Source organism: Rousettus aegyptiacus, unplaced genomic scaffold (assembly GCF_014176215.1).
Source record: "Rousettus aegyptiacus isolate mRouAeg1 unplaced genomic scaffold, mRouAeg1.p scaffold_m13_p_2, whole genome shotgun sequence".
Classification (NCBI taxonomy): Eukaryota; Metazoa; Chordata; class Mammalia; order Chiroptera; family Pteropodidae; genus Rousettus; species Rousettus aegyptiacus.
In genome coordinates this window covers 120,723,796-120,739,985 of record NW_023416295.1, presented here as the reverse complement: position 1 = coordinate 120,739,985, position 16,190 = coordinate 120,723,796, and the positions used below count along the sequence as shown (strand labels likewise).

General features: G+C 38.8%; 2 protein-coding genes across 9 annotated transcripts in view; one reads left to right on the top strand and one right to left on the bottom strand.

Moving 5' to 3' along the window:
• Positions 1-813, bottom strand: part of CUNH12orf56 (chromosome unknown C12orf56 homolog) — a 62,966-nt gene extending 62,153 nt beyond the window's left edge. For 2 of the 3 annotated variants that reach the window (XM_016139897.2, XM_036237913.1), the window contains exon 1: positions 362-812. In XM_016139897.2, coding sequence (XP_015995383.2) covers positions 362-613 — 252 coding nt within the window. In that variant the 5' untranslated portion in view covers positions 614-812. Of the gene's footprint in view, positions 1-361 lie in introns of all 3 variants that reach the window. The other variant, XM_036237914.1, reaches the window with a different exon arrangement.
• Positions 1-16,190, top strand: part of XPOT (exportin for tRNA) — a 123,369-nt gene that overhangs the window by 83,095 nt on the left and 24,084 nt on the right. For 2 of the 6 annotated variants that reach the window (XM_036237912.1, XM_036237911.1), the window contains exon 2: positions 13,670-13,803. In XM_036237912.1, the coding sequence (XP_036093805.1) occupies positions 13,744-13,803 (60 nt within the window). In that variant the 5' untranslated portion in view covers positions 13,670-13,743. Of the gene's footprint in view, positions 1-10,284; positions 10,529-13,669; positions 13,804-16,190 lie in introns of those variants that run through there. The other 4 variants (XM_036237910.1, XM_036237909.1, XM_036237908.1 and 1 more) reach the window with 4 other exon arrangements.

The following is a 16,190-nucleotide window of genomic DNA, read 5'->3' as shown; positions in this document are numbered from 1 at the left end:
TCCAGGAGGGAGCCCTATTTCATTTTTGCATTGTCAGTGTCTAGCACAGTGCCTGGCACTGCCTAGGCGCTTAATGAACGAAGGAATGACTTTAAAATATACTATTGATAGGATTTGAGGGGATGGGGGATGACCGGTAGGTACACACGGTGAGAACCGGCAAGGCATCGTTATTCTGAGTGCATACAGCCATCCATGGTTTCCCTAAGTGGGTGCTAATACTGAAGTAAATTAGAGAGTACGAGAGTCCAGGCAGGGAAGGAGAAGGTCTTCCTCCTCCTTCCCGCGTGCAGGATGGCTGAGATTGGGGTGCCCAAGAAGGGAGTTCTCGCGAGCCCACCTGCCCGCCCGCGCTCCTCACCAGGTCAATGGCCAGGACATCCCGCAGCGCCACGACTCGCCGGATGGACTTGGGCGGGATCTCGGTCAGGTAGATGAGCCGGTCGCTGAGGACCACGTACTTTAAGGTGTGTTTCTCGGAGTCGGATACCACGATGCACGACTCGTAGGCGCGGATGGCGTCGTAGACATCCGGCGCCAGATGCCTCCGCAAGAACGCGTCCAGGCGGCTGTTCGTGCGCGCGGGGAAGCCCGATCCCGCAGGGCTGGCCATGCGGGGCGCCGGCGGCTGGGCCGAGTGCCGGGGGCGATGGGCGCCTCTGTCCGGCCCCGCCTCCGCGCCGCCCTTAGTGGAACCCGCGCGCGCCACAAAGCTGCCCGCCCCTCCGCTGCCACCTCCCGCGGGCGCGGGGAGCCGGGCCACCAACTTCGGAGCCCAGCAGAATTCTCGGAGCTGGCTCCCTGAAGTACCCACGCCGGGCCCTGCCCCGCAATCCTCGTCCCAACCTTCAACAACAGTGGGCGGGGCGAGACGCTGGTCCTTCAGGGTAATCACCGTCAGGCACACCAGAGCTTCGTGGCTGCTACTGAGGGGTTTTCCTGGTCCACCGCCCAGCTTGCTCCCACTCCGGCGTACCGCGCCATTCCTTACAAACTGTATTGGAGCCGCAGTTTTAATCTGGTTTCCCGTTAGAAACTTAAACGAGATGGAATTTACCGATTTACTTTTTAGGGGTAGAACAATCCTAGAACTCTATTAAGACCATCACAAAGATTTGGCATTTGATGATAACATTGCCTGGAATAGCCAATTTTAATGAACATAAACGTAGGTCATCTTTCTCCAACTAGTTAAAAGCTCTGAGAGAAGGGTCTTTTATCATAAATTGATTTGGGCACACCCAAGCCTACCTAATGGCTATGCTTGTGGGCCCAATGCCCAGGACAAGGCCTTGCAGACAGAGGGTAATCTGTGTAGGACAAGTTAGTGGGTGAGACCTGCATCTGGAAAAATTGAAGCTTATAAGTTGAGTAAGGCTGGTTGTGCATTCTTGAGGCTGCAGGATAGTAAAAATACTGCCTAGATTTGACAGAGCAAGAATAACTTACTATAAATTAGGTTAGGTGAGAAGAGTACAACGGAAACTTAGGTGAGAATTTTCATTTTAATTTCAAATCCTGGAAAAAATATGACATTCTTCCTTCCCATTCATCCAAAGACCTTGTAATGAAAAGAAAATTATATATATATAAATAAAATTATTTATATATATAAAATTTATATATATATAAAATTATATATATAATTTTCTATATATATTCATATATATATAGAAAATTATATATATAAATAAAATTATTTATATATATAAATTTATATATATAAAATTATAATTTATATATATATAAAATTATATATATATATTCATTCTAGTTACCTGCAACTCGGAATCAAATTATAATATTCTTTATTGAAAGTTATATTCTTTTTCTTCATATTTTACTATTGTATACTGCATGTTGTAAGCAATTTCAAATTTTTTGTGGAAAGAGTATAAACAAATTAAAAGGCATAAACAGATATCGTAGACAAAAGGACACTGAGGAGAAATGTTTGAGTGTGGTAAACAAGTCTGAAGAACTCAATAGCCAAGAAACAGGAATAGTATTCTTTTCTTGGAGAGCCTGTTTGGTAAGGAGAGCAGTGCCACCTGCTGACAAAATCTTAAATGACCTACCATTTAAAGTTTCAGAATCTGATCAAGCAACTGACTCTTCAAAACTTCATAACTGGATGAAAAGTAAGCCCCAGAGGTATGGTTTCTCCTCCAAAACAAAGACTATTCCCTATCTAAGCCACTTTAGACCAAGTTTGTTGCCTCAAATTAACAGAAGACAACGGCCCTTTACCTTTACCAAATAGCTACACCTCACAAGAGCTCTTCAGAGGCAAATAGCTCTATCAGAGGTGGAGTGTGAGGCCCAAGTACTAGAAACGTATCACTCCGGGCTGCTATTAGGTGTCTCTCAGGCTTCCTGCTCCATACCCAGGACTAAGAGAAACAGAATGACTGGACATTCTGGACATTCCAGAAAAGACAGATACCTGATCTACCTTCCAAGAAGACCCCATAAATGAGCTTTTGGTGACAAGGGCACTAGGTTTAAAAAATGTTAAGATGAAGCACACAAAGAAGGGAATTCGACAAAGGGATTGATGGCTAAAGTGACCCCATTTACACTTTTAACTTTGTGGTACACAGAGAAGGTAGTATCATGGTTTCCAGGCACTCACTATTCTGTACTGTTGCCAAGGTAACAGCCAAGTTCAAATTGCAGGAAAAGGGTTTAATATTGGAGAAAGGTCACTAAATTTGAAGTTAGGAGAACTGAATTAGAGTGCTTACCCGGTTGCTCACTATCTGCGATTTTTAGAAAGTCACTTAACATTTTTGAGCCTTTTCTAAAATGAAACTTCTAATATTTGCCCTGCCAACAAAGAGTTGGTATATGGAGCAAAGACAATGAATTATGAATTCTAAAAGCACTATAGACATGTAAAGTATCCATATTTCCCTATCTTTCTGTTCACTTTTTATGGATAGTTAACATAAATACACCTGAGATAAGTCTTTCTTATTTTCTAAGTCTCCTTATTTTCTAAGTCTACCCTAACTCAAGAGGCATTTGGTATAGATCCTTTGTAACCAAGCACTTAATAGGTGTTTCTTGATAAAACTATCAAAAGAAATAGAACATTACTTAGTTGGAACTACTCTCAAAAGTCACTCTCCTTAACCAGAACTTTCACCAGAACAATAGAGTAGCCTTAGATTGAAAGATGGTCAATTCATTTAGTTTGAAAGGACAGGCGTTATGAGCATAGGAGTATAGAATCAAATGACCTGGGTTCAAATTCCATTTCTCACACTTAGCAGCTAAATGACCTTGGATGATATTACTTTAATCTCAGTGCCTCAGTTTCCCTATCTGTGAAATGGGGATATAGTACCAACCCCATAGAGTTATTATGAGAATTAACAGTGTTTCTAAAGTACTTATAAAAGGTACCTGAGTATAGAATATACCTGAGTATAAATACATTTAAAAATACAATGAACAAATATATGATTTCTGATACATATATAGTCATTTGGTTCCTTGTATACAAAGTAATATAGTAATATCAAATTCTTCTTTGTTGCATGCTAGCCTAACTTTTTTTTCCTGGGCTCCCACATTTTCATTTTATTTTTTATTAGTTTCAGATATACAATACATTGGTTAGACATTTATGCAGCTTATAAAATGATCCCTTTGATTACTCTATCACCCACTTGGCTCTACACATAGCCATTGCAGTACTATTATTGACTGTATTCCCTATTCTGTCCTCTAAATCCCTGTGACTATTGTGTAACTACTAATTTGTATCACTTTTTTTCTCTCAGTTCCCAAACCCCCCTTCCCTCTGGCCATCACCAGATTGTACTCTGTATCTGTGAGTCTGTTTTCATTTAGTTTCACGTAGTTTCCTTAGATTCCAGATATAAGTGAAATTATATGGTATTTATCTTTCTATGTCTGACTTATTCATAATAACCTCTAGGTCCATCCATGTCCTTACAAATGATAAGAGATCTTCTTTTTTTTAATAGCTGAGTAGTAGTCCATTGTACATAGGAACCATAACTTCTTTATCGAGTCATCTGTTGATGGACATTTAGATTGCTTCCATGTCTTAGCTGTTGTGAATAGTGCTGCCATGAACATAGGAATGCATAGATCTTTACGAACTAGTGTTTTGGTTTTCCTTGGATAAATACCCAGAAGTGCAATTGCTGAGCCAAAAAGTAGATTCATTTTTAATTATTTGAGGAGTCTCCAGATTACTTTCCATAGTGGCTGTGCCAATTTGCAATCCCACCAACAAGGTAAGAGAGTTCTCTTTTTTCCATATCCTCACCAATACTTGTTTTTATTGATTTATTGATGATAGCCATTCTGACAGGAGTAAGGGGATATCTCATTGTGGTTTTAATTTGCTTTTCTTTGATGATTAGTGATCTTAAGCCTCTTTTCCTGTGTCTGTTGGACATCTGTATTTCCTCTTTGGAGGTCTTCTGCCCATATTTTAATTGGACTGTTTTGTTGTGGAGTCTTGTGAGTTCTTTATAAATTTTGGATATTAACTCCTTATCAGATGTATCATAAGCAAATCTCTTCTCTCATTCAGTAGGTTGTCTTTTCATTTTGTCGATGGTTTCCTTTGCTGTAAAGAAACTTTTTAGTTTGATATAGTTTCTTTTTTGTTTGTTTTTTTTGTTTGTTTGTTTCCCTTGCCTGAGGATAGCCTAACTTTTTAAACTTCAGATTAAGGCTCAAGACAAAAATCTAATCTACATGTACACACATACAGACAAAAGAATGGTATTTGTAATTTTTTTAGTTGTGTTTTTTGTTAGAGAAGTGATCAGTGGGCCCTAGGTCATAAGAACCCTGTGACGATTTCAAACCAGAAGTAACCTTCAATGGACCTAATGGACCTCAAGTGTCCCATCTCTGAACTTGAAACTAATGCAGTACAGGGCAAATTTCCCCAAGTTGGTGGGGGGAGACCAAGCCCTGCACTGAGAGAAGAGGGTCCTTTGGTGGAGAGCATAGAAAGAATTCAACACACACGCCAAAGTTAAAGTCAAAAGGAAAATTTATTAGAAAAGAGATAATACTCCACAGACAGAGTGTATGTAGTCTCCTCTCAGAGGCAGAGAGTGAGAGAGACAGTGAGAGAGAGTAAAGGCACCGGGAGGGACTCAGAGGGACAGACACAATGTAGATGAGGACAGTGAGAGAGACAGAATAAAGGCACTGAGGACCCAAAGTGTTCAGGGAATTCAGTTTATAGGTCATTCTTTTGTTCCCATTTCCTTTGATATGGACATATAGTGAGGAAGGGGAAGAGTAAGTAGCATGAAAAGGTAAGACTACATAGAGTGAAAGGCCTGCTGGCAGTTCCCAGCCTTTAATTCAGAGGTTCCCCATGGTTTTAGCCATAGGGAATGACTCTTGGTTCCCGTTTCCTCTTCATAGGTGTGGAGAATGGGTTGTTAGCAATCCCAGCAGAAATATTCCTTTGTTCTGAAGGTGTCCTCCTGGCCTGGCTGCAGGGCTCATCAGAATATTGCAGTCTCTGATTGTGGCTTGATTAACTTTTTCTATTCTCTTGCCTCTTCCCTATATTTAAACTAAAGATAGAAAGATACCTGAAATCTATATTAAGTAAATAGAACCTGAATTTTTAAAGGTGTCTGATATAGGAGTCTTTTGGTGTTTCTACTTTATATTAATCTATACTGACCATTTAAATATCTACAGTTAGCAATCTGACATTTAGAGGAGAAATGTCATTATAATGAAGTCAAAGAGACCAAACAAATGCTTTGGATTAAGAAAAAAAAACTTTCTTTTACTAAATAATGCTCTAGGTCTTTATTTTGCCTCAGGCTTCCTGCTTCACACCCACTTCCTCTGAGAGAAACCAATGATTGAACTAGAGCCAATAAAGTCAGTTTACCTGATCTATTTTTCAATTTCTTTCCCCTCCAAGAAACCTATCATGAAGGAGCTTTTGATAACAATGGCACTAGGCTTAACAAACATTGAGATGAAGCATAAGAAGTGAATTTGACACAAGACTCAGTAGTTATCAGCTCGCAATTATATTATTTTTGGTTCAATTTAATACATATCACAAATATTTACCCAGAAGTTATTATCCATAAACAGAATCAGGATAAGATTTATTTTCACTCTTCAAGAATTGACTAATAGATGAATAAGACAACCATACAAATTTAATACAAAAGCATATTAAAATATATTAACGACATAAGAGAGGTTAAAAAAAAAAACAAGCAACATCAAAGAAATGACTAAATAAGCCTTGTTGAGGAAATTTGGAAATGCTTGATGAGGGAGGCTGAATTCAATAAATGCTCGAAGAATGAATGAAACTCTTTTTTCTTGTTGTTATAGTCAACTTTTTAAAATGTATTGTTTTAAAAATTTCACCCATCCTCTATCCCCTCCCCTTTGGCAGCCATTATTGTTCTATATGTATGGGTCTGTTTCAGTTTTGTTTTTTCATTTATTTTGTTTTCTTAGATTCCACATATAGGTAAAATCATATGGTACCTGTCTGTCTTTGTCTAATTTCACTTAGCATAATGCCTTCTAGGTGCATTCATGTTGTCACAATGGCAGAAGTTAATTCGTTTTTATTGCTGAGTAATTTTCCTGTGTGTGTCTGTGTGTGTATCACATCTTTATTTATCTATCGATAGACACCTAGGTTGCTTCCGTATCTTGGCTGTTATAAATAATGCTGCAATGAATATAGGAGTGCATGTATCTTTTTGAATTAGTGTTTTTGCTTTATTTGGATCAATACTATTCATGGAATTGCTGGGTCATGCAGCAGCTCTGTTTTTAATTTTTTGAGGAATCTTCATACTGTTTTCCATAATGGCTACATTCATTCACCAAAATGGTGGAAGTCATCACCTTAAATATCATCTTCAGCTAAAGACAAAAGATGTTGGGGATTGGGAGAATCGGTTATGGGAGATTACCAGGAAAAGCACAGTAAATAAGACTAAGGTTATGCAGATTTAAATATCGCCTTCCTCTTTATTAAGAGTTTCTAGAGATTGAGTCATCCCCCTCTTTCTGGTATACCCTCATAAATGGAAATTTCACTTATAAATGTCAATGTCCTTTATAAAGGATAACTTCTGCTTGGTTTTCAGAGCTTCTCCAATGTCTATGTTTTCTTAAAAATAACCAGATTAAAATAATTCTTATGCCAAAGAGACACATTTTGGGATGACGAACTCTGCTCCCCTTCACAGCTTTGGGGAAGACATGTTAAGAAAGCAAAAGTAGGAAGGAGTGAGGTGAAGAAAACGAAAAGAAGTAGTCAAAAAAGCAAAAGGAGGTTGACTGTAACATAAGGTCAGAAGTCAAGAGAGGAGAGAATTTCGAGGAGGAATGTGGACTCTAAGAAGAAAGATTCATATGATGTGAATCCCAAAAAGGAATTTGTCTACTGAAATGTATTCTTTATGGTCAACTGAGGACCCAAATTTTATAAATAATAACAGCCAAGTGGCCATTTGCTGATAGGGGCCTCTCACATACTCTGCATACTAGGAAGACCATCAAAATGAACTCTAGGCTTTCCCAGCTGAGTCAACAATTATAAGAGAGTTCATGGTTTCAGTCTTTCAATTTATAGACTAAGATTTGCTCCCTCCAATCGGAACTACTCCATAACAACCAATCATAAAACATAATGCTTACCAATCAGGACTGTGCATTTCAGACCAATCAAATGTACATATTTGGTTACTATCATTTGCATAAAATGGACATAATTGGGAACCTCGTCAGGAACTTTTATTATAAAAGGCAGCCTGCCATTTGTCTCAGCAAAACACAACTTAGGTTGCTCTTTAAATCTATGTCTCATGGGCTACAGATCCTTTCACTTAAATACATGTTTTTATTCTTTATTAGTCTAAAATTAATTTTGCTTTATACTGAGAATCAAGAGTATAAGTGTTCTAACTTACTATTTACTAGCTATGTAACTTAGGATAAGTTACTTAAAATATCTACCTTGGTTTCCGTATCTATAAATTAAAAATGATGATGACGATGATGATGATGATGATGATGATGATGATGATGATACCTGCTCTATCCATATAAGTTTAAGAGGAACAAATTAGAAAATATATATGAAGATATATTGTAAACCATAATGAAATATATGAATGTTATCTGTTATAATTATTTCAAGTATTCTGGCAATTGAAAGAAAGGAAATATATGAGACAGGAACAAGGTGTTATTGTTCTAAAGAAGGGGCCTCAGCATATTTATAGGAAGAACTGACTTAGTCGTATAGTTTTACACTGTCATCATTTCAGAGACAAAGATTAGGAGCACAGACTCTAGGTAGAGTCAGATTAGGTAAGTTTGAAGACTAGCTCTGCTACCTAACTTTTATGCACTTCTGTTTCCTCATCTATAAAATGGGGATGATGATAGTACCTACTTCATAGAGTTGTGAGGATTAATGTCTGAACATTTAGAACTATTTCTGGCACATAATAAATGCTCAAAAATGTTAGCAATCAATACATAAAAATATTACCAAATGTAAACATGTATGTTTTAAGTTAAACTAATGATAGTGTTATTCATCAACATTTTGATAACTGGCATTTTTTATTAGTCCGAGATGAGAAACTGTCATCCCTTCATGGAGAACCAGAATATGGAAAGGTCAAATTTAATATCCCTCTCTGGTCCTCTTAATTGGATTCCAAGTTCTTATTTGTTCCATAATGCTGTTAGTTTATGAAATTTAAAGAGATTTTTACAATCCTAGGTATTTGAACTACTATAAAGGGTCAATGTTAAGCTGTATTTAAGCTGTAGAGACTAGATAGGTTGTAAATAATGAAATTTAACATATGAAATATCCACAAAATGATTTTACAAATGAAAAGAACAGAGACAGTAACAATACAATAGACTGTATTTTTGATGTTCTTTAGGATCAGACGGTGCAACATACTGAACATATTTAATATTAAAGACTTTGGAGACACTCAGACCAAGATTAATGTTGGGCTTCCATAGTCCATAGTTGACCTACACAGCTAATGTAAGAATCCATGCAATTATTCACTTATTGAATTTTAACTCCAGGCTGGCAGTGGTACTATACTAGATGCTGGGGATACACTGAAATAAATAGAGACAGGAATCCTAGCCTGACATTCTGAACAAGTAAATTACAAACGTCTACACAAAAGTGATTCAGTATACTTTATATATGAAATGGCTGGTGCCGTGTCTTGTACTTTGTGGGTCACTAAATAAATGTAGCTGTTAAACTGTCATATTAATTTTATTCTACTTCTCTTCTCATTCCCTCTTCCAAGTTTTGTTCTTCACTGTAGTCCCAGTGACTGTAACCTAATCTGTATTCAGCACGTATTGAATAATCAAGTGAAACCTAAGTGTTAAGGGTTTATAGTGTCCCAAACACCTGTATTAACTCAACCTCACAACCACCTTTTGAGGTCAGTACTTTAATCATCTCCATTTTATAGACGAGTAAACTGAAGTACAGACAGATTATGTAACATGCCCGAAACTGAGGTCACCTAGTGAACGGTGTGGTCTGGGATTCAAACCCAAGCAGCTTCAGCCTATTCTGCCTCTATGCATTAATAAATTAATAAATCGGTAAATGAATAGACGAAGTAACCATAGCATAGAAGGAACCTACGAATAGGATTTCCTAAGAATGTTCTTCTTTTTATGAATGACAAACTATTAGTATGTTTAAAGTGAAATTTAAAATTTTCAGCCCTCATGGAGTAACATGTGGGACCACAGAAGAGCAATTAAACAACTGCCTCGCACGTGGTTTTGACCACGTCATCCAGATCTGGGTAATCTAATCTACCAACCATTTACCGAAGCCTTTATGGAACGTGCTGCGCAAACCCGACCCGCGGCTCAGACAGGCGCAGAAGGTACAGGGTAGTCAACGCCCCGGGAGCAATTCAGGTAGGACGCTCCATCCCAGCATGCACCACAGGCCCTGCCGACCACGCCTCTCCGAGAGCGCCCGGGAGTGCGTGTGCGCCCCGCCTTCCGGAAGCGCCGCCTGCACGCTGCATGCTGGGAGCTGTAGGCTCCCGACACGGCCCGCGGGCTGCTGTCCGCTCTCTCCATGAGGCTGCTGGCGCCGGCCCGCGCGGCACCGACGCTGGGAACGCGCTTCGCGCTGACTCAGCGGCGACGGCGGCGGCGTTAGCCGGGCCCTCGCGCTCTTTCCCTTCCTGGGGCGCGGATCCTGCCCGCCTCCTTTTCCTAGCTTGCCGGCCCGGCGCCACGCAAGAGAAGGAGTCAGGGGACGCGGAGCGGCTAGAGGCGCTTAGCCTCGGCCAGCTCGGTCTCCGGCGTTAGCGCTGCGGCTGTTGCGGAGTACCACGGCGACGAGAACGAGGGCCGCTCTCCTCGATCCCTGCGTGCAGCCCTGCTCCGCTCCGCTGACCGGCCCCCGGGAGTGCAGGCAGGGAGGCGGGATGGACTGATAGGGAAGGTGACTCAGGGCTTGGGGGCGGCGGGGCTCGGACCCGGCTCGGTCCGCACATGGCTGCGTGGAAGTTGGCTGGGAGGACCGGCCCGGGGAGCCCCCACGCTGAGGAGGGGTGCGGGCCGGGGGCCCTCCGTGGCGGTGTGCCGGGAGGCTTGGTGGAGTGGGTGGGGGTGGGTACTCGCTGTGGCCGCCGTGGAGCAGGTCCCCAGTGCGTGGCTGCCCGTTGCCGAGTGTTTCATCACCCAAATTGCCACGAGGCTTTCTTTAGGGGAGGGATCCGGGGGGAAGGAAAGGGACGAGGCTAGCCGAGGAGGGTCGAGATCGCTTGTGGCCCCCAGTTTAAAAAAGTGGCCAAGTCCATTTGTGATAGTTATTGCGTGTCTCACCAGTTTCAACTGCAGAGGGCTTAAACCCCTCCGCCCCAGGACAAAAAAGCGCAAAGCGTTATTTTTGTGTAGTAATTTGCCAGCAGAGAGACTCGCCATTTCTTTTCGTCCATTTCTCACAATTCTGCACGAGTGATGTCTCCTGTAACCAGAAAAAAAAAAAAAGTACTTTTTGAAAGTACTAATTAGTTTTTACTGGGGGAAGTTACGTTTTATTAAAGCGACTTGTCAGCGTGATGTTAAAAGGCTGGTAAGATTCAGTCATGGTCTTGAACTGCCTTCAGTAGGTGCGGATGGATTTTGTCTAAATTGTTTTATTCCTGATTTAATGGCTATCCAAGAAAAGTTAGGGCTTAGAATTTTAAATATGTTGCCCTCCCCCCAGAACATTTGCTGAATGCATTATCGCGTTTTAACAAATGTTTAAACCTGCAGGGCTGTGTCTTCTTAGAACATTATGTGTTCATGCACAGCCTTTAATGGGAAAATTGTCATCTCGCACAGGTTGTAACTTTTCAGGTGTTCGTGCACACCTAGGTAATTTACATTGTTCCATTGCATAGCGATTATCATCTAAGTAAGTGCCTTCTCTGTGAAGGATTCTTTCTGTACTGAGGACTGTAACAAGTTTGTTTCCTTAAGTAGTTTTATTTGCCATGTTTTATCTTAGGACCACTTGCTGTTTCCCCTATGGAATCAAAATGACTTGACCAAGCTTGAACAGTTTTCCCTAAAGCCATGCCAAATTCAAGGAATCTTTTATAGGACTTCTCAAGCTGGGTTTTCTAGAAACTCAATTTGTCTTTTCTCTGTGTGTGCATTTTATAGAGGAATTGTCATCACATTTTCTGGTCATTTTTAGCTGGTGGGGTGGATGGAGGAAAACCATTGCCTTTGTGTTTTCTCATCTGTTCAGAATGTCAGTTTACTAGTACATGATAAATCTGGAATGCTCATAGTTCCCATCCCCCATGTCTCTAGCTCTGAATTACAAATAACCTATCGAGGGCCCACTGTGTGCCAGGCATACTTTATATATTTCATCTCATTGAAGTTTTTACAACTTTATGAGCAGATACTCTTTTTCCCATTTTGTAGAAAGGGCTCTCTCTCTCAGATTTCATAGTTGTTCAGATGGCCCCAGTTTGAAAATGACAGAATTGGACTACAAATCCAGATCTTTCCAAATCGAAAACCTATGTTCTGTTGTATCCTAGGGATGTAGAAGTGAGTATTCAAGACAGTCAGCCCTTGCCCTTTAAAGTTAATGAGAGAAAACTATTAAGCAGGCAGTGACTTTCAGCATTTAGGAGGGGCATCTAATCCAGTTTGGGAGAGTTGGATAATAGGGGTCAAAGAATCCTTGAAAGAGGTGACCTCTAAGCTGAATTCTGAAGGGCAGGCAAGGGTTAACCAAGGAACAAGAAAAGAGAAGTGTAAGTAGATAAAAGGCAGAATACCATTGGCCTTGCTGAGTTGGGGTGCAGAATGGTGACTAGTCATTCACAGTGTTAGGAGCTTAATCCTGAGGGCGGTGGGAAGGTACACTGCTATACCGTAGTCTGCAAGTATGACAGTAGCAGTAAGAAAGGGCAGAGCTTTGTTCTCCAAGGTTCTCTGCACATACCCTAATTTATCATTTGGTTCAAGCAGGCCCAGGGGAAGACAGAAAAGCACGTGGTAGTTGTGGTCCTTTAACCCTGGGTCTTATTCTGGACTCACCATTCTGAAAAGGCTGTATCTCCCACCCCCCATCTACTTAGTCTCCTGACCTCTTTAGGCTCTGATCTCGCTTTGATGATGATAATTAAACAAAAACTCCACAGCCTCTTAGCCGGAGTAGTAAGGCCTGGTCTCCCTACCTACCTTTTTATTCTCTCTCCTTACCTTGAGAGAATAAATGTGATTTTCATATTATTTAGGGGTAGTTTCTTCTTGTTTCCTCAAATAAATATACATTTTCATGTATACAATTAAGTTGTCTCTTGAGGCCTGTATTCTTATTTGAGAACATTAAGACTATTGTAAAAAAGTGCATTACTTTCTAGAGACAAAAAAATGTACTTAAATAAGGTCAGTATTATTTGTCACTTTGTATAGCTACTATTATGAAACATTTCTTGAAATACACTTCTAGAATTGGCTGGCAAGAGTAACAGTCTGTAAAAGGCAGAGTTAGCCCATTGTTCAAAAGCTAAATTACTGGTTTTCACTCATATTCATTCCTCTTTCATTTGACTTCTCTTGAAGTACTGGTAGATGCTCCAATAAGGGTCTTGAACTCTGAGGTCACTATTTAGCTGGCCATTCTGTTTTTTAAGACAGGTTTGTGACAATTGAGAAATGAAAGGCAAATTAGAATTAGCAGAATCTGGATTTGTCATTTTTTGAAAATAGTTGTACAAGTGCCATTTAAATACTTACTAGAAATAGTACGGAAAAACATTCTGTAAATTAGATGCTTCCATTTAAAGTATGAAATAATTATTTTCTATACTTTATTAATTATCTTGACGAATGAAAAAATTTGAGAACTTTAATGGCATACTTTAGATTTTTAGAAATTACACGTTTCTGGAGTATTTAGCAGGCCCATTCTTCTGAGACTTAGACTCCTTTAATTCTAATATGGATAGTTTCAAAAGGAGTTCTTATACCATTTAAACTTCTTTTACTTAATGTTATCCACTTGTTATGATTTTCTGGATGAGCATCTTTTGTTTATCAACTATTCTTTCCAATTTTTGTGTGTGTGCAGATGTTTGTGGATTCTTCTGTGGGATCAGAGGGCACGTCTGTTGTAATCAGAAAACTCCAAGTATAGCAGCAGGGATGGATGAACAGGCTCTTTTAGGGCTAAATCCAAATGCTGATTCAGACTTCAGACAAAGGGTAAGTTAAGTTGGCTTAATAATTTTTTTAAAGCACATTACCGCAGATTTGCATTAGAGGACGAATAAAAAATAGGTCTAATGATAAAGGTTTAATTTGGGTAGAAATGAATAAAGTTAAGTAAATATAAGTAAGGTATTTGAATATATCCCGAACATAGAATTAAGGTGGTGGTTTATTTTCTGTTGGCTCAACAGAAGTTAAATTCATGTGCTTCAAGGTAGGTCTTTATATGTCACATTAATCATTGATAATTAAAAGTTGTAATACCAAGGATTGTTCAAGGGACTTTTCACAGTAGCAGACATGTATATTTTATTTTCCCATTGCACAAGTTGGTCTTCACAAGTTGTTTAACCCTTGCATTAGTGATATTTAACAACCTTATTATTTGGTCCAGGCAGACATGTATATAAGCAGTTATGATATGCCATGTCTTAAGTTACTTAAAATGATCACATGACAAGGAATCCAATATGAGGTGATGGGATATTTGGGTAAATATAAATAATTAAATATAATGTAGCCTACACCTGTAATCATGACTATAGCTGGATGATAAAAGAAGAATCTAAAGAACCAGCCTATAATTAAGTTTTTTAAAGACATTGTGGGCAGTTTGAAGTATAGGATATGTGAAAGGAGAGGCATTTTCTTTTGACTTCTAATGGCAAAGGATATTTTTTATAAATGAATAAATGAGGTTAACAGTCGGACTAAAATTAATAGCACTTTTTGTTGTGTTTTTGAGCAGGAATTTTTTTAAGTAGTAAAAAAAATCTCAAGTACTTTGTAACATAGTACCGTGTGCATACTTCTGATGTTAAATAAGTAACCAGCCCTACAGAAAGAGGGAAATAACAAGAATTAAGAATTAAATATATAGCTAATAATAAGATACCTTCAAATTGGTTTGACATCAAAAGACGTTAAAATTAAAAGTTCATGTCTTCTGTGTGTAGACAAAAATTTCTTTTCATAGGAGTTTAAGTTACCAACCTTCAAACCCTTACTTACATAGTTGAAACGTCCTACATCTTTAGCTTTAGTCTGGATTAGTATTGCTTGGCTTTTATAACTAAAAGCCTTTGACAGTTTGTTTAGTTATTAGATGGTTTTCTGTGTTATTTTTTATGTTCTTTTTAAGAAATCTTTTATTTCCACTATCTGACACATTTTTTTAATGTGTCATGATTTTCTTTTTCAGACAAGTAAAACCAATAAATTTTTAGTGTTTTTAATACAGAGGCTATTCTTGTCAATAAAAATGGGTTCTGTCAGTCACAGGCATGTATAAACATCTTGATCCTGGCTTGATTTGATATCCCATTAAAGCCAACTTGGATAACAATTAGGATGAAAAAGAAGGAGTCTTAAGGAAAAGTGAGTACTGATAGTCCTGATGTTGGAGTTCATTAGTGGGAACTTAAATTCAGCTTGGTGGTAAGATAAATGAATACCACCCCAATGCTCAATTGTCTGTCTATAGTTCCTTGTTTTCTACATGGGCAGTAAAAGTAGCTGAACTGACTTGCCACTTCGAAACAGTAGACCATTAGAAGGTATGAGATAGAAGAACAAGGTGATAAAAGCTTTAACTAGTTCATCATTGCCAGAACAAAAGTTTTTTTAATGGTAGTATAGTAATACATGGATTTAGAGTGCAAAGACTAGTTAAAAACTGAAAATTTTTAAGCTATTACATCACTTGTTGTTGTTGTTGTTAAATGGAATACCTGTCTTCGGTTTAAAACTTGCTATTATTGAAAGAAAATGGTATGTCAATGACAATTCTAGCAGCTGAATTCCCCACACTCCTTTTTTTGATAAGTGAATCATTAGGTGGTGATACAACATGATTTGCACCATATCATCTGCCCAGGCCCCTGAGGTATTGCTAAAGGAAATCCTAGGCTTTATAGAATACTGTTAAACAATAACTAAATTAGATTCTTTTGCAGCTGCTTGGGTTCCTGTATTCTTATTTTCTAAAGATAGCTATTTACACTCTAGATAACACTTGGTGATCTCCGTCTACTCACCTTCATTTATCTTGTCCTCCATCAGTGGGAGCAGCCATTGAGACCGTGAATGAAAACCATTCCCTCATTTATACAATTACATAATATCGGAAACTATCACCTTAATATGGAGGCTTTTGTGCTTTTATTTTTAACCTTTAATTCAAAGGAAAAAATAATTTTACATGATGACCCAGTATATTATATACATAAATGTATAAATACAAATAAGTATATACATATGCATGTAACTACAAGTTACACAAAGTAATAGTTATTCTTGCTAAGTGCAATGCATTCTGATATTTTCTGTTTCATTTTTTTTAATTGCTATTTGAGACCAGTAAAATCGATTTAATCATTAAT